The following is a 25,517-nucleotide window of genomic DNA, read 5'->3' on the forward strand; positions in this document are numbered from 1 at the left end:
AATGTACATGTCTCATCAGCTAACATGTGCCTGAAATCGGTTCTCTTGACACATCTCCTTGGTTATGCTGATGTACTAAAATGTAATCAGCGTCGGCTCCAACACTCCAATTAATTAAAACTGACATGGGTCACAAACCTGGGATGGCATGGCTGCTGTTGCGCGGGCTTCCGGCGCTGTTCTCTGGAGAGACACTGCCAGACGTGGACGAGGCGGTGGTGGGTTGAGGCTGGGCGGGGCCGTCTGTTTTTACTGCTGTGCTTTTCGGAGGTTTCACTGGCCTGGCCTGGCTTGGGGATGTGAAGCTTGGGGGGGAGGTTTTGGGCCTGGCACCGGGGCTAGGCCTCTTCTCTGGGTCCTTAACGCCGCCGGCGGAGCTTCTGGGGCCGTTGGCAGTCGCCGCGTCCCGCCTGGCACATGCGGCTCCTGCACCGTTGACGACCGGTGCGGCCGGGGACGGCAACTTTGCTTTTGGCGCCGCACTAGTACGCTCACCGGGTCTGGTTTTCCCATTCTTTGCCCTGGCTGCCTGACCATCTCCTAGCTTATTAGGCGCCCCCAGTCCGTCAGACTTCATGGCTGCCACAGGAAAGCGAGGAGAGGTAGCAATGGTGGATTTGGAGACCTTCTGAGTCCTGTGCACGGGAGGGCTCTCAGGTGCAGCTGGCTGGCATTTTAGAGGCTTCGGCTGCAGGAAAAAGATGTTATCAGAAGAAACCACATGGGTCATGTGATTGTGATAATAAGACTACATTTAGCAGTACATAACTATTACGCAGTATAATGACATGAAAGTAGATAATACTGATAAAAAGGTTACTGCAGGCCACTTTGTAATGTAAAAAGAATTATACGGCATTTGTTAATTAGTCACTTGAACATATCGGTCTCTGTTTGGATGAGGGGTAAATGCAATTATTCTTTTTGTGTAAGAAAAGGCACTGCAGCAGTTAATAACTGCTTTTCGTAAGGTTAACCACTTTCATCCATGTGTCCCTATTTTGAGCATGTCATTACTGGTGAAAACCTTCAAAAATATTCAAAAATAGCCAGTCTAAGCTGTTGTAAGCTTGTAGATCAGCAATTATTGAATAGGGCTTAAGTGGTTAAAGACAAGGCAACCAATACTTTTAAATGCTGGAAATTTAAATAATATTAAAAAACAGTACCTATATTATAATTTGGCATTCTCATAAACAATATATTTTGAAATCCACCCCTGTCAGGAGTGGAAAAAGTCCAACCTGGTAAACTCACCCAAGCTACAAATACAAGGATACTTAAGCAATATATTTGACAGTAGAAATGCTTCCAGAGCATTGCAAATAGGGCTAGTTTTGAATGTTAGACAAAAGATAGCTCTCCACCGCACCGACGCCGGTAAGTGTTGGAAAGCGTCTGTTGCCGAAAATCTGCTGTTGAATGGGCGGTGGGTACACTGTCGCGTCGGGTCACAGGTTGTAGGGAAGCGACATAGTAGCCGTCTGTTGGTGTCGGCTCTCAGGTAGCCTGGTAAACCCACCGGGAGGGTTTACCAGGCTAGCTCTAAGGTGCACTCAGCAACTTTTTTTTCACACCTTCCAACCAACTGATCTCCCAACTTCCTTCGACTGCCAGTCTGTAGTAATCTGTAGTAGTCTGTTTGGTGGAGAGCTACCTTTAGATATTTACAGTGTAGGTAGGCCATTATATCAAGTACAGTCAATACACCAAGTACAACTAGCAACTTCGTCCACTTGTGAAGTCATCTCTGCTACCGGAGTACCTGTACAGCTGCCTTTTGAACTTCTCATTTTAAATTATTTGCATATAATTATATATATAAAAAAGCAACAGATATTGTTGTCTAGAATAGATCATAGTATGTAAATATCTGAAGTTGTTTTATCGGTTTCCCTATCTTTCAATAAAACAGAACAGAAGCACTTCTCTTGCAGGATTTGTCAGAAAGTGGTGTGGCTCTTCAAGGCCAGTCATGCTAAACAACTCAGCAGTCGCTCTCTGGACCAACTCAGCCGGCCTCCTTCACCCATAAACAGTACAGTAACAGTATATCTGTTGAGCACTGTTGTGTTTATACTGCATATCGGTACTGAGAGGAGTTGCTGCATATTGCACTGGACGGCCACACAGTGATTATAATCACTGACATGGATTATACAGACTTACATGGATTTCTCAGAGCTCATAGACTAACTGAGCCTGTGTTTTGAAAATGCTTTCAAGTAATTTCAGGGTTAAAATTCAAATATATGATGGAATAAAAAGGTATGAATATTGAGTATAAAATGTACCTGTGAACTGGTGAATACAGGTTTTTTACCAAGTCTTCTGTCGTCTCCTTTATCAAGAGCAGCTTTCAGGGAAGAATAACATGAAAACAAACACATTCCAAGTTACAACCACAGACATTCCAGTGGCACTACAGCAAAATACGATGTTGTTCTCCTGAATCAATCATATAGAACAGAGACTTTCTGGACACGTGGATGAGTTCCCATTCAGAATTCAACCTGCAGCAGCAATCCTAGGTCAAAAGCTGTATATACAATACGAAGGCAAAACATAGCTACAGTATATTCAGTCAAGCTGAAGTAGCATATCAGTCAGCTGTGTCCACCATCTAGCACACTTTGTTTTCAACACACACACACGCCAATTTTTCTCAACAAACCTACATTTGCCTACAAAATGGTGGCTGTTCATGGTGAAAATAACCAGTGTTGCTTATTTAGTCAATATGCATGTGTATTGTTTTCATCTCAGACACAGCCTGTGTGATTCCATTGCCAAGAAATAGCAATAGCAAAGCATATAGAGCTGAAATCTAGCCAAATAAATTATTCATGCAGTGCATTTCAGCACACAACAAGCTAAAGAATGAGAGAACTGGATTTTCTTTTTTCATTTGTGGACCCGTTATTCCCCCACCCATTAAAACACAAGAGCATGCTAGAGTACGGCTGGTGCATTTACCACGATAGCCCACACTCATCTGTCTAGGACAGCTAAATGCCACCCCCACCCCACAGAAAAACAACAACAGGGTGAAAATGGTACACGAGCAAAATAATGAATGGAGCAGCAGTGGTGAAGCAGCTGTGCAAAAGGAACCATTGATGGTTCCATCAGCAGGCAGCATACGTGCACACCAATAGCTCTGGTCCATCTATCATGATGCAGAGACATTACTTCATCACTAAGCTTGGTAAGGCACAGAAAAATACCCCCCCCCCTCTCACACACACACACACACACCCACCCACACACACACACACACACGCAGCACACACCGCAGCATGAATATCCTGAGAGTGGAGACAGCCGTGCAGGTACAGAAAGCCCCACAGCTCAAAGCTCCCAAATTAAAGATGTCCTCCCCCTTTACCTGCCAGTATCTTCTCACTGTACATCAAGGGTAGCCTCTCCCATCCCTGCGTGTGGCGGATGGCATAAAAAGACTGGAGCAAGAAGGTCCACAGCCTCTCGCGTAGCGTACAAATCTCTTGGCTGAACGGCTGGCAGAGGGAGGGGGAGAGAGAGAGAGAAAGGGAGGGAGGAGGAGGGGGAGAGGAGGAGGAGGAGAATGGAAAAGGGTGCGCTTCGGCGCGAACGAATCAGCAGCTGCTTGAAGAGCCCTTCACCATAGCAACCAATACCCCTCCCTCCCTCCCTCCTTCCCTCCCCTTAGCTTCACTCTCTCTTTCAGAATCCACTTGAGCTAAATCACTGATGTCACAGGCTGTGGCTAACAACTGCCTGTTTCCTCACCTATATATATTACAAACAACAACAAAAAACAGCCAGGGCGGAGCTATCGTTCTGCTCTCCACCCAGTCACCTCCATTTTCCTCAGCGCTTTCCCACTCTGCCTCTCCCACCAGTGGATATAAGAGCCAGATTAGTGCAGGCCACTCCCATACCTCAGTGTCTCTTAGTTTAATCCATACTGCCGTGTGCTTTCACTCATGCAGCCAGGTCATTTCCCCTAGGAAATGGCGTACAAAATGCCTAAACCCGATTCTGTGTGTGTGTGTGTGTGTGTGTGGGTGAGTGGGTGTGAGAGTGGGTGGGTGGGTGTTTTGGGTGGGTGGGGGGGATTTACAATAAACAGCGGAAGATTTAATACTTGTAGAGTGATATCCTGTGGATTGTTTTACGGTTGACAGATTTGAATTAAATTAACCACTTATGTACCATTTCAAAATCTACAAGCTCACAACATGTCACAATGTGACACGTTGTGAACTTTTACACCTGCCATTTTCAAAACTATTTTTAGTTTTGGCCAGTAATGAACGCCCAAAATAGGGATGCCAGGTTGAAAGTGGTAAATGTTTTGCAAAGATATATATTAAATCATGAAGAAGATGCACACACATCCGTGGCCCAGGTGCAAGACAAGCAGCAATATCACAAAAAGAAGTACAGTCTGCACCCAGACTGCAGACTGTACTTATTTTTTTATCCTATAATATTAAATTTGTCTTACGGGAGGGACCGGCCGGAGGACGGACCTCTGACGTCACGCTCATGTCACCATGACTCAGCCATAACCATATAAGGAGTTCCCTTCCCAATGCAGCTACGCCCAAATATGGAATGTGTTGTCTAACCTCAATGTGTCGTCATGGCATCAGCAAACAAAAGTCAGTTCCATATATGGCTACAAAAGTAACAAGGACTGACAGATGCTGAGATCTCCATATATGGGCATATCAGTCAGATCAGTGGTGCGACGTAGTTGTGTGGCCCGAACTCTATGTAGTATTATGTATGTGTATGTGTAATTAAAATGTACAGATCCAAAATAAAACAAACCAACTTAATAATAAGTAATTTGGTGGTGAATCGTTTAAGATTCATGTATTGCTCACTTCTTGATGCACATATTGCTCCATTTCCTCCCTGTACAGAATTGCCACAGCCAAGAAGAGGTCACAGCAGTTGTCCACAGTCACACCTTCTCTGATGGCTAAGCACAGCTTCTTCAACAGGGCGGGCTCCCGGGTGATCTTTTCTCTCTGGAAAACACACAAACCCAACACTGAGAAAACCACTGGAGGGCAAATATTGAATCTGTTCTTTTGAGAGTATGCATGTAAAAAACCTATACCTTTGTCATATGACAGCGTTGTATTCTTTTTTCCCCTTTTTTTTACAGCGCGTCTCTGCAGGAAGCAAGCTGTCTGTAATCGATCCAAGTGTGTGCCTCTGTCTGACTGTGAGTCTGCAGCTAATCTTGCAAACCGTTGGGACCGTCCAAATTTCTTGTGCACACTGCCAGCAGGCCACAGAAGCACCTCTGCACATTTTTTTCCTAAATGACATCATTGCGGTCATAACTAACCCTATACGTACTTCTGTCAAGTTCTCCTCTAGACTGTGGAACCACTTGTCTGTATGTTCGAAACAGAACATGGTGAAGTCTTTTATTGTCTCCGCCAGGCCGAAAGGCATGGCCGAGACTACGGTATGTTTTGCACCCTGTCCGTCTGTCCGTTGTCCGTCCATCCTTCTGTCTGTGGACAGCTAATCATCGTTGGCTTGATGGCAGCAAAACTGTGCACACACTCCCTGGATGCTAGAGCAGAACCTCTGATACGCCCATATACAGTATAGGCATACAGATATATGGAGATATATGGCAATTAGAATTGTATTCTCATGTAACCAATTTCAGTCAGTGAAAACAAATTATAATAGGGGTCAACAGAGAATGTTTGCCATCACATTTTACCCAGACAGGATTTGGCTATTCAGTATATTTTCTTCAGATTCATATTGATTCATCAATATGAGATCAAATGTTTCCCTGATGTTCTCTACTGTCGCTCTGAATTGTGTGAGCCAATCCATGGTTCATTTTGCATCAGGCTGACATAAATTACAGAATGATCAGCCAGCACAGTGAGAACAGACTAATATTATTCAATAAGCCTAAATTAATTAGTCATAATGATTTCCCCTGGCAATTCAAATACCTCAAGTAACCTAGGCTTCAGACAGCCCATCAATACAACGTCCATTTATGTAGAAGGTTCAAAACAACTGTAGCCTACATTTAATAACTATACAAGTTAGCCACCTGTTACGGCCCGTAAAAATACAGCAAGGCAAGACTCAGCTGCATTGGGCCCATGCATTACAGAATGTGCAGTGTTGCTTGCCAAAAGGAACAGATGAGACAGATTGATATGCTAACATGCTATCATGGAAGGCGCTATATAAATTCAAGCTATAATTATTATTATTAAAAAACATTTTATTTTTTTATTTTTGAAAAAAAATGTTCAGAACCCAAGATATGATGATTTGAAGATTTGCTGCTCCATTCACTTCTTGTTTAACTTCTTACTGAAAAAGGCTGCATCTCGGCTCCTAAGCACTTTTTTTTTACAATGTATTTTTGGCCTTGGCACAGGGGTGATAAAGCCAGAAATAAGTTTGGCACTGAATGAGTTAACAACGCACCACAGATGTAGATCCGTTCTTTTTGGAAAGTGACACCGTCCCGCTGTGAATTATAAGCTTCATGTTGCTTGATATCCATTCGTCGTTCGATGGTGTAACGAAAATATCCGATCTACCAGCTCACATGCGTCGCGGATGAAAGGTGCTGTGGGCTTGTATCTGCTACTTTTGGTGGCAACCATGGCATTAATCTTACATTTCAACAACTGACGGTGAAAATCACACATTTCCCCGGTATAATCTGGTTACATTTATTTTGTTATTAATTTGAAGGTCCCCTTTACATTTGATATAGACTAATCTTAAAAGCAACACAGAATCAAGTTTTTACTGAGTGGTTGCGCGACGGTAAACAAACAGGTTGTGTTGCGCTATGAACTGGCATGCATTAGCCTACCTCCATCAACACAAAATAGGGATAATATGCATTACCTGTCCAGCAGTAGTTATCAATTTTCCATTTCTAACTTCAGGTTTCTTGCAGATTTGCCGCAAATTCATCTTTTGGACTATACTGTACAATACGAACACCTTTAGTAACTTCGTCAATGCGTGTTGCACATCTCTCTGCCCTTGGTCTCTCTACAGGTGAAACAAAACTTCCCATAAACTGCTGGGATGTTGCGACCGAGGGTTGTGTATTCTGTGTGTAAACAATACCCACTGCTGCTCGCTGCGGCCTCTAGCGAACGTAACATCACGTGACATAAAACTTCTATTAATAGCGCTCTCTCATTGTCTAATCTCAATACATCAAATAAGCGAATCAAATTAATACATACAGATGTTTATGGCTTTCATTTTCCCCATGAGCCTTAAAAACATTATCTTCAAATGTAATACCTACGGTCAAATTCAAGAAAAATTTAGACCTTAAATTCCTGAAAAAAAAAATACAATTTAAGACTTTTTAACACATTGGGTGCCAGAGGTTTATTAAAATATTATACTTTGAGTGCCAGGACTTTTTAAACATTTTGAACCTTTTTCAAGTAGTCACAAAATATTTTCAGTGATCACCGTCCTCACGGTGATCCCCTCATTACACACATACAGGTCTCGTACAATCGGGGGGAAAAAATTTAAAACATTCGGAAATCCATTCCATAGTTGCAGCCAGTTGAAAATAGTTAAATTAACATTGTAAAAAAAAAAAGTGCACAGGAGCCGAGATACAGGTTTTTGAAGTCATAAGTTAACCAGGAGGTGGATTGGAGTCTAAATCTTGTAGGAGTGATATTTCCTGTTGCTGTGAAGGAAAAAAAAAAAAAAAAAAAAGTAATTTTTTTTTTTTTTTTTTAAACCCGTATATATACGGTTTTGGCACTCAACGTTAGTATGCGCAAAACCGTATATATACGGTTTTGGCACCCAATGTGTTAAGGACCCGTAGGAACCCTGACCCTTTTAACATTGCCGTATTATAGCGCCACCAGGAGGCCGATTTTTGCAAAACATTCTTTTATATTACTCCCACAAATTTTGTCCAAACATCACGCAAATCGGTACATATTATCTCTATAGTCAAGTAATCAAGACGGATCCGTCCTGATCTTTTCATATTCCATCCTGATTGGCGAATTCCGAACATTGCTGGCCCACAATAACCTACCTGAACTGGTTTATCCCAATTTAGTCATTATGCCAATTCCCGTGTATTCTAGTCACTGACAACTCCTGCAGTAGGTCTTAGGTGAAAAGCGGCCTTGACGTCACATATCAGAGGAGACAAGTGGTTGTCTTGTGCTCTCCCTGACAGTAAGGAGTTTCACCAGGAGGACATTTTTCACCAAAAAAGTGGATGATGTTGGTGAGCGACGAAGCATACGGCCTCAAAGTTCCCTTACCCAGAGTAGGTTTTGGAAGGCGTCGGTGTAAATGACCGCGGGGAGCTGGCTGACGATCACACTTAGGCTGTAGTCCTGCAGCTCTGTGGCCAGAGTCATCACCTGCTTGGCCCACTTGACCTCTGGGAGACTGCCAATCAGCTGCTCGGTGCCACAGAGCACGCTCACAGCATCATTCGCCGTCTGTGGAAAAAACATCGATCAGCTAAAGTAGCTCTTGCAGCACAGCTAGAAGAACACAAACGTGCACACGAAAATAAACGTGCACGCACAACATAAAGCAAAGCGAAGCCACTCGCCAACTCTGGGAGACAACTTTGCTACAACGGCCAAGTGTTCGTGATAATTGGTGGGAAAGCCGAATTTAGAAGGCAATAAATCTTGACACACACATGCAGTACACTAAAATCCTCAAGTGTTAGTTGAACTCTGGAAGTGTACAAATGGAACCAAATGGACCCGTTAGGGTCCATTTGGTTCCATTTGTACACTATCAGAGTTACAGATCAGCAAGGGTCCATTTGGTTCCTTTCTGTACACTCAAGAGTTACAAATGGATAAATGAACACTGAGCATTTTACAGTGTACTGTGCTAATACAAAGCACATTATTGTGGTGATGAAAGGCAGAAGGGAAACAGGCTCCATTATCAATTTCAACCACTGATTACAACCCCATCTATCAACATTTGAATTACATTCGATAATTACTATCATCATCAGCAATTCATAATTTAATAAAGAAGTCCTTTTATTGGATCATGCACAAATTGCCTTCCTGTGGAAAAAAACTAAAACAAACTACATGTACATGGGAGAATGGAATGGGATGAAACGGTATGCTGAGTGGATAGAATGCATACTGTGAGGAATACGCACCATATTTTCAGTTATGGCTGTTAGAAACTCCCTCTGGAGCTCACACGGCAGAAGGGAGAAGTTTCTCTCTGACCAGCACTTCACATAATGTTCCACAACCCACCTGCAAAATACACATCACTTACAAGTAAGACGCGCGAACGCGGGAAGCGAACGCTTTCAACTTGCCATCCGGCCTGAAATATGCACAAATGACATGGAATTCTTAGAGATCCCAATAGCTGAACTCGTGTAGATGCTTTTAGATGTGTTATTTTTTACTGTAGCTGCTATATTTCTCTCAGAGGAGTGTAGTGTGTGTGTGTGTGTGTGTGTGTGTGTGTGTGTGTGTGTGTGTGTGTGTGTGTGTGTGTGTGTGTGTGTGTGTGTGTGTGTGTGTGTGTGTGTGTGTGTGTGTGTGTGTGTGGGGGATTTCAGCCACACTGTGGCTCGAGCACGGTTGCATAGTAAGCTCCACTTGCGCCTCCTTCCGCTGCGTTCGCAATAAAAGGGAAAAGAAAGGGAATATTTACTTGTCCCTGAGGTAAGGGGAACTACTTTTACTGATTCACCCAACAGATGGCTGCTCAAATGGCTCAGATTAAAGTCTTGCTCAGGGGCACTTCAGCACAGACTGGGCGAGCTGATGGTCGAACCGGCGACCTTCCTTCCGATTTTCAAACCGCCTCTCTACCCACCCAGCTACGGCCGCTACAACCATATAGGACAAGTTGACTTCTCAAAGCCTTTAAAAGTTTAAATCGTCAGTAAATCACTGGTTCTCTGTCATGCAGTACATTATCTTCAAACAATGTCTACTGTGTGTGAGGCCATCATCTGATATATCGCAGCTGTGGTGGTGACACAATGCTCACAGTGTGAGCAGTGGGCCATAAGGTTAGGAGGAGGAAGTGGCGTTTCATCTGAATTGAACATTCAGTGAGTTCTATCTGTAATTTAGGTCAGGTCTGTGATGGAACCGTTTCAGACAAGCCACTATGCTGCCAAATTCCAGGCCAGACAGATTCATTAACCTCGCTGGCTTGCAGCTTGGGGGTGACTTCAGCCAAAGAATCCTGAAACTCTGAAAGCATGGCACATTTCCAAAATAGTGCCCAGTTCTCTGTCCCTCGCTCTCAGATTTGATCATACGCTAACTACCTCAATCAATGAAATTCAGAACAATCTTAATGCACCCGTTGTCCCCGTTACAAAAGATGTAGGCATAGTTAGTTAGTTACAGTATACGAGGCTGTGGAATCAATGATGCAGTGCTGCACAGTGCGGCACAGCTCAACTTACTATCACACAAGGGTGACTCATCACATCAGAAGAGGAATCATGAACCAGCCTCACCCCCCCCCCCCCACACACACAAACACACGCAGACAGAGAACATCAAAGCCCACAGCTTCTAATATTCTGACCTACATTCACATACTTCTCTCTACACGTTCAACTGCAGTGGGAACTAAAATTACCAGAAGGCTAATCAGCAACAGTGGCTTAAGTGGCTTAAGTGGAACTTCAGGTTTGCTCAGGTGCACTTGTGCACTTGTGTGTATATTTATTTACAATTATCCCACGCCTGGACTAATTTCATTGATACTGAATATCGGTCAGAGACAGGAAACTTCCAAGAGACTTGTCACTATTCATCTGTTGGATCTGAATGCACAACAATGCCGCCATAGCCCACTGAGCTCAAACAACAACACCCTGAGTTCATGTGTGTTAATTAAAATGAGTTGATATTGGCATGGTGCCATACTGGCAACGTGACAGCATTGAAGAGAGTAGCTCAAGCTGGAGTGAGGAGTATGCGGAGAAAGGCAAATGATGAACATTGTGTAAATCCTCAAAATGAAAGGGCATCTCCTCAGCAGATAGGACAACTGCACATACAGCACATGGTTCACATTCTAGTGCGCTTTCAAGCTATTCCTGACCTTTGGTGTGTTTCGAATGCATTACCAGGTGCAATATTCCCATACAGTAATGATGGCTCTAAAAGGCCACGATTGAGTACGGCTTATTTTACAGACATTGCCATAACTTTTCATTAGTGCAATTAATTCAAAACTCTGGTGACCCTCAAACAATGACACAGCTATTACTTATCAGAATGAAGTCCATTTATCAAATTGTTTATTGCTACAGTAAAAAAGAAGCTTATTTATTTTCAGAAATAAATGCTAAAAGGTTTAAAACACATCTTGCAGAAAAATGTAGGTTGATACATACTACAAGCTGATAGATTACGCACATAACTTGCCGAGTTAAGATAGGATCATGAAAAATAATAGAATCCACACACTCACATGCTCAAATACATTTTAATGACAACGTTTCGAGCCCAGGCTCATAACGTTGTCATTAAAATTTATTGAAGCATGCGAGCGTGCAGATTTGGTTGATGAAAACTTCAAATCAAAAAGAGAACAAGGACAAGAGCTTTGCCAATTGGGCAAATATTGTAAAAGTGCATTGAAGATTCCTTCATGCGAACTGAAAGATTTCACAGGTTATTTTGGAACTGTAGAGATTCATCATGATTGCAATACAATGTAGTTTCGCAAAAACAACAAAAAATAAATCTGCTAAGACTGCATATTCCTGATCCTACATCAACTGCTAACAGCATTCCTTTGTGGTGACAGATTATTGTCTCCGCCAGGCCGAAAGGCATGGCGAGAGAGTATGTTTTGCCCCCTGTCCGTCCGTCCGTGTGTCCGTCCGTGTGTCCGTCCGTGTGTCCGTCATTCTGTCATTTTGTGTACAGCTAATCTCCGGCACCGTTGGCTTGATCACAGCGAAACTGTGCACACACACTCCCTGGATGCCAGAGCAGAACCTCTGCCCCAAATTTTTCAAATTAGCCTTTTATAGCGCCACCAGGAGGCCGCTTTTTGCAAAACACATTTCTTGACAGTACTCCTACAGATTTTATCCAAACATCACGCAAATCAGTACACAGTATCTCTATAGTCATGTGATCAACACGGATCTGTCCAATTTTCCATATTTCATCCTGATTGGCTAAGGTTGGCTTCCAAAGTTTGCAGGATTGCTCCGTTTTCAACAAAATGCCTCAAATCATGAACGCAGCTTGCGATTTCCGTGAGATTTCACACGCACATTCCCACTAGGCCGAGGAAGAAATGCCACTTGAAAATGTTCAAATCAGCCTCATGGTGGCGCTATAAATGGACGATTTGTGTTTTTAACTATAACTGCACCGATCTGCATGAAACTTTGCACGCACACTCCCTAGAGGCCAAGGAACAACAACTGACCTGCATTTTTCACATTTGCCTTTCATAGCGCCACCAGGAGGCCGACTTATGTAAAACACATTTTTTGATATTAACACATTGACCGCCGGGCCCGTAGTTCTACGGGCCGTTAAATCCAACGGTTAAGCGCCAATCCCGTAGCCTACGGGCTGTGGTGCTTTTTCCTTTTTTTCGATTTTTTTTTTTTTTCAATTTTCTAGGGGGACCATTTTCAGTGTAACACCACCCGATCTCGACCGGAAGTGCGATCACGTTTTTTGTTTCCCGTCTGTCTCCATTCTAAGTCGTACACATAAACCCCTGTAAAAGCCCCTGTAAACATGTAGTTTTTCATCCTCGCATTTCCCATGTTAACTTAAACGGTCAGAACTCAAACATGGCGGCTCCGTTTGACACGTGGTCTTCACTGGTAGAAGCAGTGAGATCTCCGCGATGTTTACAAACAGTGCACAGCTCAATCTTAAGGATTTTAACAAGATCTGTGGCGACGTGAAAAAAACAAAAAACAACAATAAAACGTTGGCACTGGTGAGTACGTATGAGATTAACCTCTGGCGGTCAATGTGTTAAGCCTTCAGAATTTATCCAAATTTCACGCACATCGGTACACTTGATCTCTATAGTCATGTGATCACGATCTTTTAAAATTTTCATATTCCATCCTGATTGGCTAACATTGACATCTAAAGTTTGCAGGAGTGGCCCGTTTTGAACAAAATGCCACAAATCATGAATGCAGCGTCCGATTGTGGTGACACTTTGCACGCACATTCGCACTACATTGAAGAACAAATGCCACCCTTTTAACATTGCCCTATTATAGCGCCACCAGGAGGCCAATTTTGCAACACTTTTCTTTTTTGGGCGGTGAAACCGCCCCGCCCCTATAAGTGAGGTTTGGATATTTGTACAACAAATCCTGCGCTGTGATTGGCCAAAAATGTATTGTACAACAAATGTATTGTACAACAAATGTATTGTACAACAAATGTATTTGTACAACAAATCCTGCACCGTGATTGGCCAATCACAGTCTGTTCAGGACTGTGATTGGCCAGTGTCACATGACACATGTGCATAGCCCTATATAAGAAACCATAACTTTAAAAAAATACATAAATTAGTTTTTTTAAGTTATGGTTTCTTCCATCATAAAGAGTGTTTCAATAAATGTATTTATTTTTTGTACATGATTGGTTGACTCCATTCAGTATTGTGATTAGCTAGCAAGACACCGCCCACTTCACACAGGGTGTGATTTTTATATTACTCCTACAAATTCAAACATCATGCAAATCGGTACACATATAGTCAAGTGATCAAGATGGTTCCGGCCAATTTTTCATATTCCATCCTGATTGGCTAATTCCGAACATTGCTGCCCCACAATAACCTACCTGACCTGGCGGAGACCTGTGCTCCGAGGAGCACTTTTTCTAGTTGTCAATACAACGGCACCTTTACGGACAACCTCTGCTATCATTCCTGACACTCTTTGAGTGGGATCCACTCCCTGGATGAATGCAGCAATCCACACTCACCTCTTACACAGCGTGTGGAGGCTTTGAAGGCCTAGGACTTGGCTGAGGGATAGGCACTCTAGAATTGTCTTTTGGACCCCATCAACAGCCATCTGAAAACAAAACAAAGAGGGTGTATCTTCATAAGAAAGCGTCTTGCAGTTTGTGTATCATTATTATTATTATTATTATTATTTTACATAAAATATTCAGATACAAATGGTATTAGCTGAAAAACTAAAGATGGTTAACAACCCATTGATACCTGGAACGCATCTGTGTCACTTTAGATGTCTTTGGCTATTCAAAAATAGCAGATATACAAGCTCATAGCGCGGCACCGAGTGCCGCACTATGAACTTGTATATCTGCTATTTTTGAAAAATCTTGAAAAATATTTTTTTTAGATTTTTTTCAAAAAACTGTTAGGATTTAGAAAACATTTTTAAGAATCGCCTCAGGTCTTAAAGGGTTAAGTGTGAAACAGGGGACGAGACCACCGTGCATGCTGTACAGCACTGGTTCTCAACGTGGGGTCTGGGGACCTACAGGGGACCTTGTTCCAGGTGGTCCCCAGTACACTCTCAGTTACATTTTACAGTGTAGATTCATATCAAATGGGGGGTCAGTGAAAGTATATATAAACCTGGGGGTCCTTAAAATTAAAAAGGCTGAGAATCACTGCTGTACAGGGACAAGTCGCCACAGGAGTCAAAACATGTCACGTTGTATCAGGGAACATGATGATGAGGGCGTTAAGAGAACTGAGACACAGCAGGACTTTGTTGGCTGGGAACATATCTGCAAGGTACAAGGACAAGTATAAAATAAAGAAAGAACAGAGGAGACGTCTTCTCCAAATATAGCTTCCATCATGTGCATTCAAGTTTTGATTGTAAGGCAACTATTAACCCATTAAGATCTGAAACACTTATGTTGCTAGTGTTGCTCTAACTTTTTCATGTCAAGGATCTCCAAAATTAGATGCATTTGGCCGCGGACCCCCATCTCAAAATATGTTGTTCCAGGGACCCCCAGAAGCAAAGATTTGAGTTAAAAATGTTCGCTTTAAAAAAAAAAAAATATATATATATATATATATATATATATATATATATATATTTTTTTTTTTTTTTTTCAAATATTTGCCCACATTAACGTTTTTTTCACGATTCTTCAAAAATAGCAGATCTACAAGCTCGAGCTTGTATATCTGCTATTTTTGAAGAGCCAAAGTATAAAATAATGGAAAGTGGTTACACAGATGCAGATCTGAAATGTTGAAAAGCACAATGTACAGTATGTCACTTCTAAGCATCGAATCAGTCTTTGCAGGCATTTCAAATACATGCGACACTGACCTTGGGGAAAAAGCGGCAATAGTCTCGGGTCAGAAGCATCTCCACCACATGATTTAACCCCTCCAGACCCAACATGTCTGCAGCCAACACCACCTGACTGGGGAGAGGATGACACCAGCCGTAGGTTAGGTTGTTTCATGGGCCTGTGTCCTGGGCTGAGAGTCCATGTGAATATGGTCAGTGTGTTGACATGTCATACCTAATGTTGGCTCTGGGAGGCAGGTCCACTATGGCCCCATACATAAACAGGAGCAGGATTTCCATCTCCTCTGGCCCCAAGCTGAAAATGACAGCTTAGCATGAGTTCACAAGCAGTATCAGAATCATTTTTATTGCCTGGTATGTTTGCACGTGTGATGAAGTTGTTCTTTCAGTTTAGGCTGTAGATGAATCTGTAAACAAGTAGGATTGTCCTCTTAAAATACCCGTTTAGACTGGGACTTCATATACCATGGGCTAAAACTGCATTCCGTACGTTTTGTGTCCTCACTGGGATTGAAACCCGGGTCTCCCGCATGGGAGGAAAAACTATGACCGCTGATCCAAGATGGAATACCCTCTTGGCCATAGGGGATATTGGGCTTATGGGCTTCTGGCAGAACTACTTGTCAACAGTAGGTGTCCCACCTGACACCAGCATCTAACTTCTCAAGTGTAGGCAGACCACCTCTAACCACTGCTAGTTATATTGTATTAACATACTCCACAATACAGATTGGTTAAAATTAAATTTTATTCATAAAAATAAGTTCTGGATTTTATGCATAGAACTCGAGTCATAGCATTTTGCAGGAAAACTGGACCCGTTTATAGTCTTTATCACGACACGAGTCAATGTTTCCCGTGTCACGAGTTCCCAACTGCACGAGCAGCACCAGTCCATGTGACTACAGCCAGAGGGTTAGTTCAGGGTCATTGTGCATCGCCCCTCCACCCCCAATCATCGCAGTCGTCCTTTGCAGTGACAGAGGCGTCTCCCCCCCGCCACCCTCAAATCAGCTGCGCTTGGGTGAGTGACGCATTTTCCGCCAGGAGACAGTAGGCCTCATTTGCCTCAGTCATTCTTCAACAAGATTGCACTGGGGTATAGGCAGTGGATCAGAAGACATTCAGTATATACTATGTGCTTCCAGGAGGGGGACAATGCAACCCACGGCGGGTGGAAATCTGAGCAATTCATTTGAGATTCCATGGCCTGTGGGTCGGGCAGTGTGGGTCTGTGTGTGTTTGCATATTATGCCACGTTGGGGGAGAGACACATTGTGTTGTTGAGTGAAACCCCGGTACAGAGACACCTCTGTGTCAAAGCATGAATAATTAATGTGCCACACATTGTTCCGACAATGAAACGTTTCACTGTAAGGCGAAGGCGGAGGTGCATTATGGATCTTATAATGGTTACACTGTGCCGGGGAGCCATACCCTTGTAGAGTGATGCAATGTCTGGAGCTCTCCATCCAGCTCCCACTCAGCATGGCTCGGAAGTACTGAGATCGTGCGCACAGGATCGCCCTACAAATTCACACAAACAAGCAGGCATCAACGGGTCAGTTTCACTCACCACTGTAATATATCACAGTGGAGGGGCGGTGTTTGACAACAGTTTTTTTCTTTTTTTGATCTCTGAAGTTGCCTAGAATCCCATTAACTGTATGGAATACAGGCACTACTCCAAATGAACATATGTGGATTGACCAAATCATGTCTTTGTTACCCCTGGAGAGGTTCAAATATGAATTGCAGGATATGTCAGATTTATTTTTGGAAGTGTGGTCCTCCTTTCTGGCCTTTATGGAAGAGATTAATTGATTCAGACTGTTCATGACCTTTACCCAGGCATCATTACCCTTTCCGCTTTAAGGTGATGCCAGTAACATCTCACACTCTCTCACACACACTCACAGTGACTCCTCTGATTTCTGGCCCGGCTCACACCATTGGGCATACGTTATGTGCCTGGTGGTGTGGGCCGTGGCTTTTGACGTCAATGTTTTGTGTGTGTGTGTGTGTGTGTGTTGGGGGGGGGGGGGGGGGGGGAGGGGCAGGGGCGCCTCGCTGCAGTGTTGTCCTCCTTTTGATGTTTTTACCACTTCATTTATTTATTTATTTTTATTATGAATGTGTCTATCGATATTTAGCTTTTTATGATTATGTTATCACAATTATGTATTTGTCTGAGTCTTTATCTAAAATAAATTATTTGAAAAATCTCAAAATAAATGATTAAAAATCTAAACAAAAATGTTCACAACAACACTGGTGAACTAAGACATACATCTCCTGATTGTTGAGGTGCATATACATTGGGGCATGAAACATCTGTTAAGTCAGAAGTCCAATCTGCTCCAATTCGCCCGTTTGCCAGAGAAGCGTGCAGCTTACAATCGCAAAGGGAAAGTACCCAGCCAAGACATCCTCGCACATTTTAACCACATTGAATGGTCTAGAGGAGTAATATCAAGTCTCTGACCAGGGGTTCCCAATTTTTTTCAGCTTTAGACTAGAGTTGTTCCAATATCGATACCAGTATCAGAAAAGCTAACGTAATACATCACATGATATTTCATTTACTGAAAACAATTATTTTGTATTTTGAATCTTTCAGTTCATGTTGCGCTACCGTTTTATACTCTTTTCATCATTATTTTACTAAGTTGTAATTGCACTTTCACAATAATTAACTCTTATTTATTCCTAGATTTGTTTGTTAACCATTGGTATCGGATAGGTACTCGGTATCGACCGATACGCAAGTTGTGGGTTTCGGATCGAGATGAATGAAATGGAATATCTCTACTCGAGACCCAAAAGACAAATGTGCTGTCTATCTGGGACCCAAACTTACAAAAATAGATTATGAATTAGCCACATAAAATAGGGCTTATGCAACCCACAGTGAGTGGAAATCTAATCTAACACGAACTTATAGATCTGATATTTTCACTATATATATATTTTTTTTTCAAATGTATTTGGAAAAACAAAGACAAGCTATTTAAAAAAATATATAACAAAAACAGGATATTTACTCACAACCCATAAAATGGGTCTGTGACCTATAATGGATTGCAACCCTGTTTGAGAAACAGAAAAAGTAACAAAATCAGGCACTGCATTTTCAAACTCTGATTCTGAGTTCTATGGCCTTTAAAGACAATGGTATGCCGGCAAAGAGAAGCCAACCGTATAAGATTGGAGAAGTGAGAGACTAAATGCTTGTCACTTAAATGACTATGATGGATGATGGAGTGTCTTAGTCACTAACCCTGTGGTTTCATTCCTGTGTAATAAAGTATGACTTAGATAAATGTCACTGAATGAACTGAATGAACAGTAGCTTAGCTAGGGACATGGAATGGCTCGCTGAATATATCGCTTCTCCTATGTGTGGTCAGGTAAGGGTAGTTGACGACTGTGGTGGGCAGAGCCACTGCAAGCTGTGGCAACAACACTGAGCCACCACACGTGTCAGTGTTGCAGCGGAGAGCGCTCTCGTTCTGTCATTAAAAAAAAAAGGTCTGGCAGGCTGCTCTGCTCAGATCCAAGAGGAGCTGCTTTTCTTTAGCTGCCTGACTCCCTGTGCACTAGCAGGGAAAGACCAGTCTCCATGGTTACCGGCCACCACCATCACCACCACCTCTGCATCGCTGAATGAGCACTCACTGTTAACGCCCTATGATGCACGCCTGTGGCTAGAAGATGAGGAATCTCTGTCTACACATACTCACAGAAGACACAGAGCACATCCGCCATCCTGATCCTCCCACACCAGAACAGCGAGACCCTGGCCAAAAATCTGAGGAGCCACCCGTGTGTGTGTGTGTGTGTGTGTGTGTGTGTGTGTGTGTGTGTGTGTGTGTGTGTGTGTGTGTGTGTGTGTGTGTGTGTGTGTGTGTGTGTGTGTGTGTGTGTGTGTGTGTGTGTGTGTAAATGAGGGTGGGATGTCATTGGCATCACCATAAAGAGGAACACATGATGATGGTTAAAAATAAACCCATATAGATTGTGGTTCTTGGTCGAGTGTGCCTACAGAGCCCTGACAACACATCTTCTATACCTGTGGCAGGGGAAGACCTGATCCCCCACTTGGATAGTGATGTCACATTGCTCGCCCCTCTGGTAGAGGTCCAACAGGTCTGCTCCGAGCCCCGAGGCCGGTTCCAGAACACCACCGTCTAGTAAGATGTTAGGACGAGGAAGGACAGGAGAGGCACAGAGAGAGAGATTTAAGAGGCTGTGAGTGTGCATGTTATGAGTATCCGTACATCTGTTAAAAAAAAAAGGACAGCGGTATTGTATGGGGATGATGCGACTAACTACTTCTCCAAAGTGAGTCACACCCACAGCCACAACACTAGAGGGAGCGACCACAATCTGGTACTACCCAAATTTTGAAAGAAATCTCTCATTCTACTACTCTGCCACCACAATCTGGAATGCCCTGACATCATCCATTAAAAGATGTGAATCAGGTTTCTTTCTAAATTGGCCTGAAAAAACATCTTTCAGGACACCACAAGGGGAGGTAAATGCAAATTCCCAAAGAAGGTGTCATTCACTGCCACCATTTTTCCTTTTTCTCCTTTGTACTGTACATATAGTGTTTTGTATTTGTTGATGACATGTGTAATCTTTTTATGCTATATTGATTAATAGACTTTTTTGTTATCCTTTTTGCCTTAATGTCTGACTGTACTTCGTGCTGTTTTACATTTCTGACTAATAAAGTATTAGATATACTGGCATTCCTGAGGAGCAGCGATTGTGTGTTCTTTGTGACCTGGGAGTTGTGGAGGATGAGGTTCATTTTGTTTTTCACTGTCCACTGTACAATGATGTACGAAACTCTTTATTTGAAAAAATGCAGGATAAGAATCCAGATTTGTTTTGGATGTCTGAATGTTATATAGTTGGCTATTCAATAAGGAAGTTTTTGTTTTAGGAAAATTCATAGAGAAAGCATGGCAGTTGAGGTGGAGGACGATGTACCCGTAACCCACAGCTTGGACAATCAAAATGTTTATGTATTCTGTTTGTGGTGTATCTTGGTGTATGTACATTGTGTGAGTGTCTTATAAGCCTGTGCGGGCTGGGCATCATGTGGTGCAGGACACTATAATAAAAATCTATCTATCTATCTATCATTAGAGATCAGATATCAAATATACATAATAAAGTGTGTGACTGTGTTCCACGGTGCGGTCCCTTGTGCAGGTCAATGACCTGACGAAGATGTAATAAGACATGAAAACGTTGTGGTTCTTGCCAGTGCCTTCATTATTCAGCTATATGTGTCTACTTCTGAGATGCACCGGACCAGCCTGATTTAGGCTCGAGGCGTGGTAGAACCTCCCTTCATCAAATAACATCATTTTCATTACCAACGAGAGGCTAAATACGATTAGGTCTTAAGTGGCTTATAAATGGAGATGGCTTGAACTGAGGCAGGGAGGAAAGAAAGAGAGAGAGAGAGTTTAAGCAGACCTAAAACCTAAAACCTCTCAATGAAAACGGCTTTGATTTGTTCTTACCCGAGTCATCAGGACTGAAGGGGTTTGTCGGGTCGGGAACAATTACTGAATCAAATTCCTCAGCCTCTGGGATTGAACCAGATGAGTACATCATGCGCCGCTCTGCTGTGTACACTCGCCTGCAGGGAGAGAGTGGTGTGTTTATGACCAAATCTTATCTCATGATGCACCTATGACCACTTCGGGTAAACACAGTGTGACTATGAGGACAGAGGTCCCAGCTATGAGGGATGTTCCGACCTTCATTCATTTTTATTGCAAAACATTATTTAGGAACAACAAACCAGTTGCCATGCATACCGTCGCTGAAGAACTATATCAATCCCCATACACATCTATAGTACCTGATAGAGCCCAGTCTACCCTGTTTCCCCTCACACTATGGCATTGTCAATAAAGACCTTGCATAGGCTACCTGACACCATAGTAATGCTGTCACACCAGGACAGCTCTTTTAACAAGTCCTGATTTAAATAGCTAACTAACATGCATGGACAGTATCAATTGGCCGTTACTGCCTTAACAGTAACTAGTTGATTATCTATCTATATTAAATTATTAATGCAATATTATCATTACTATTATCATTATTGCTGCGATTATATCATAAACAAAAAGAATGACAGTGCTATTTGAAACCTACATAAAAGAACAAATACCACACCAACCCATCTAACAGATTAAATGCAGAGGACTTAGCGCCCTCTGTAAGAAAAGCCTGGGAACTGCAACACCACCAACACAAAGCTAAAGGGTGCCTTAAAAGTGAAATCAACTGTTGTCTAAGTGGTGATAACATTTAGAGATAACATTAGAGCCAAAATGCTATTCAATAGAGAAAAGACACACAACTCCACTCCATGAGTGTCAGTTTGAACCAGACCCATTTCATTTGGAATCCCATTTCATTTAGAACTGGATGACATGGCTCAGTCATTACGTGAGCCCATGCTACTTGCACCTACCTGAGGAAGTCCTTGAGATCCGTGCTGACAATGTTAGGAAGGTGGACTTCATTGGTGTCCTTGTGAGCCCCTCTGAGGATGTGCGGAGCTCTGGCCAAAAGCAACACTCTGTGGGCCTGTAGTGAAGTGGTCCCAGCACACACTCGAACATCAGCTTCCAGCTCCTCGTGCAACAACCTGGGGATATATCACAACTAGGGATTTAACGATCATGACATTTTATTTGACGATTAATTGTCATACAAATAAATGCGATTGACGATTTGTGTTTTTATCATTGAACATTGGAACATATAAATAAAGATTTCTGTTTGGCTTTTAGGCTTCGAAAACCAAAGTTTCACAGGGCAGATATGACAAATAACTTCAATATACTAAAGAAATGAAACCGACATATTTAATAATTTTATACTTTCAAAATATGTAAAAGGTAGCTATCTACAAAATCACAACATGTTGTAGCTTAGCGTGATGCGTTGAGATTGTAGAGCTACTTATTCACGCTATATTTTGAAAATGTATGAACATTCTTCTACGCGAAAATAATTATGTAATACTTGTGACAGGCCTACAACACAATTCGAGGGTGGTTTTTCGGGCGATATCATTTGCTTTAAATGTGAATTTTAGGGAAAGATCAGAGGGCAAAACATCAAATTCTCAGCACAGCATCAACCTTGTCAATTTAAAATAAACTGCACATTTCATATGAGGGAACATTCCATCACTTCCACACACTGATCACAATCCAAAACAAACGAATGAGTGAAAGGAGGTAAAGCTACAGTGAGTAAAGTATGTAAACAAACTTATCGTGCACACATGATGTTTATTGCAATAAGGTATTAAGACCGTTTGTTGCGAGATCTGAGGTGTTAACGTACCGTCATCTTAAGGCCACTTACAACTTTGGTGAAATTGAAAGATTAATCTAATGGCCTGATTTCCTATTTCAGAGGGACTCTGAGTCTGAGAAGTGAGCACAGTCCTCGGGGCCTTTCTTCACCACCCATCATTAAATCCCATTTAGATGACTGAACTGGGTGACCCAGAAAGTGGTCGGCCTCAAGCCAACTGGACTATAAGAGTTCCAACTGCTGGTGCAGCGGCCATTTCCCTCTGTAGCCCTCAGGCAGGGAATGAGAATGGGGTCACCACCACCAGCAAGAAAATGTTCCAATCCAGTACGCCCAGGTCCTCAACCCAAGTCTCTCGGAAATACATAGAGGGAGGGGAAGACAGGTCTGTTTGATTGCAATTGAACATCCTTGTAAGATGGATGTTTCTTCAATTCTTTATAAGGTTGTTGGGTCAATCAAATCGCATGGGAACGTTGTGGACAGTTAAGGCCCCTGCAGTGTACAGTTGAGCTCACTGGCCCTCGGCGTGGGGTCCGAGGAGCCCCATGGGTCTTTCAGGGGGTTCTAAATAGTTAATAGAGTATACATTTGTACACTCTCAGAGTGAATACTGAGGACTTTACAGTATAAATTAAGATACCAGAGAAATCGTATGCATATCAAACTGAAGGGTCCTTAAAAAAAGTTGAGAATCATTGGTGTTCCCTTGGCCCTCGGAGGGTAGCTCTTGGACATTTCAGTTATAGGCTCAAGTTATTATTAATAAGAATTATTAATCATGAAACGGCACTTAAGTGACGTACGTGCAACTTCCGGTTTTAAAAAGGGATTCCCAGAGGTGATGACAAATTTATAGTGGATTGGAACGCAGGGTAGGAAAGTATCCTCCACTCCCTCCCTCCTCCGCACCCTTGTAACAACCCCATAACTGCATGGGTGAGGCGTGGGCGGCATGAGTTACACTGTCGCTGACCCACCAACAGATGGCACTGATGAATTACACCAACATTTTCCAGCATGCTGCAGCTGACAACTTATGTGTCAAGCAAGATGCTTCATAGAAGGGATATCCCATGATCCTAGTGTAAAGCAACAGATAGCACATTATTCTCACAGATTTATGAGTGGACAGACAGACAAGAAGCTAAGAGAATGTATGTACACACACACACACACACACACATGTACACACACACACACACACACACCAAAAAAAAAACCTGCATTAAATCAATATTTGATGTGATGACCCTTTGCCGTTATAACAACAATTCTCCTAGGTACACTTGAGCAAAGATTGTTTTTAAATGTACTCTGTAGGCAGGTTGCTCCAAACTCGATTGTGTTGTGCGGACCAAATCTTTTTCAGGACTCCTTGTTCTTCTTTTCACTAAGATGTTTTTTCATGACTTTGGCTGTGTTTGTGCTCATTGTCATGCTGCAGAATGAATTTGAGTCGGATGTTGATTAATTGAATACATAGGACCACAATGGAAACAAGTCTCCAGGACTTTTTTGTGTTATCATTTTAGCCTCAATGTTGGACTGTACCACGTGATGTTTACATTTATGAATTTGGACTAATAAAGTATTCAATCAATCAATCAATCAATCAATCAGATGCCTCCCTGTCCCTGATGGTGTTGCATGATGTAGAATAATCTGCCTGTACTTCTCAGCATTGAGGAGACCATTAATTCTGACCAAACCGCCAACTCAATTTACTGAAATATGGCCACACACCTGTAAGGAACCTACACCATGGTTCACTCACTGTTAATAATAATAATAATAATAACAACATCAATAATAATCTGGACACACCGGTCTGCCTCAAAATGTCTGCCTGTGACCTTGCTGATGCAGGATTATCCACCTTTTGTCTTGCAATGCTCTCTCTTGCCATGGTGTAAGATTTTTTTCTTAAGCAACCTCACCGTTTAAACTTCAGCAACCTCAGCTTTTTAGTATGGCTTATTCCTCCTACACAGCTGTTTCTGTTTCAGTAAATCCTTCTGGCTCAACCTACATATAACAACACGTACACCAAATATATGATCTACCACACACAATATATATATATATATATATATATATATATATATATATATATATATATATACACACACACACACACACACACACACATACACACTTTATATATACACAGTACTGTATAAGCACACACAGATTGGTGCTTTCTGACATGCAAGGCAGCTTTCATGCACTATGCAACTATGATGGTGTTTACAAATGAGAAGCTTCCATAGGTGCCATTGCATTCAAATGAATGCCGACTCGACTAAATATGCAATGTAATTGCGTGGTAATAATTACATCAGCAAATGACAGCCCTGTTTTCCTGTAACTCACGAAGGCAAACTATAGGGACTTGGTCAGGTGATAATGGGATGCATGTGTGACCTGTGTTTATCACTCAGTGTAAATGATTGACACAGACATGACTAAGGCCTGTATACCACATGATAAACCAATCATTGAGCTCTGTACAATAGTGTTACCTGTTCAAGTCCTCAGACAAGGCTGATGACAAAGATCTCTTGAGCTGCGCTTTGTGTCTCCGCTCCTTGGCCTGGAACGAAGCCTTGCGTTGCTCCTCTACACCGCTCATGGTTTATTTGGCCGTCTACCACTGCAGGAAGGCACAAATCTCAGTTTAACTACTATCTCAATTTAGCTTATCTTAGTTTTATTGGACTGTAAAGCAGGCCGACTGAGAGCTGAACTGCGGGTCAAAGGGAAGGATGGACAAGATAGCATTCATCACAAAAGATATTACAACACA

At 42.4% G+C, this 25,517-nt stretch overlaps 1 protein-coding gene across 1 annotated transcript in view; it reads right to left on the minus strand.

Annotated features, from left to right (window-relative positions):
• btbd8 (BTB domain containing 8) overlaps window positions 1–25,517 on the minus strand; it is a 32,735-nt gene that overhangs the window by 6,426 nt on the left and 792 nt on the right. Inside the window, exons 2-15 of the mRNA XM_080429823.1 lie at window positions 25,234–25,364; window positions 21,852–22,028; window positions 20,887–21,005; window positions 19,413–19,530; window positions 16,778–16,867; window positions 15,555–15,635; window positions 15,356–15,452; window positions 14,016–14,107; window positions 9,200–9,302; window positions 8,322–8,504; window positions 4,878–5,024; window positions 3,389–3,518; window positions 2,295–2,356; window positions 139–688 (exon numbers count right to left, since the gene is read on the minus strand). Of these exons, the coding sequence (XP_080285949.1) occupies window positions 139–688; window positions 2,295–2,356; window positions 3,389–3,518; window positions 4,878–5,024; window positions 8,322–8,504; window positions 9,200–9,302; window positions 14,016–14,107; window positions 15,356–15,452; window positions 15,555–15,635; window positions 16,778–16,867; window positions 19,413–19,530; window positions 20,887–21,005; window positions 21,852–22,028; window positions 25,234–25,343 (2,059 nt within the window). The 5' untranslated portion in view covers window positions 25,344–25,364. The remainder of the gene's footprint in view (window positions 1–138; window positions 689–2,294; window positions 2,357–3,388; window positions 3,519–4,877; window positions 5,025–8,321; window positions 8,505–9,199; window positions 9,303–14,015; window positions 14,108–15,355; window positions 15,453–15,554; window positions 15,636–16,777; window positions 16,868–19,412; window positions 19,531–20,886; window positions 21,006–21,851; window positions 22,029–25,233; window positions 25,365–25,517) is intronic.

This window comes from Gymnoscopelus braueri (genome assembly GCF_963280865.1).
Source record: "Gymnoscopelus braueri genome assembly, chromosome: 6".
Classification (NCBI taxonomy): domain Eukaryota; kingdom Metazoa; phylum Chordata; class Actinopteri; order Myctophiformes; family Myctophidae; genus Gymnoscopelus; species Gymnoscopelus braueri.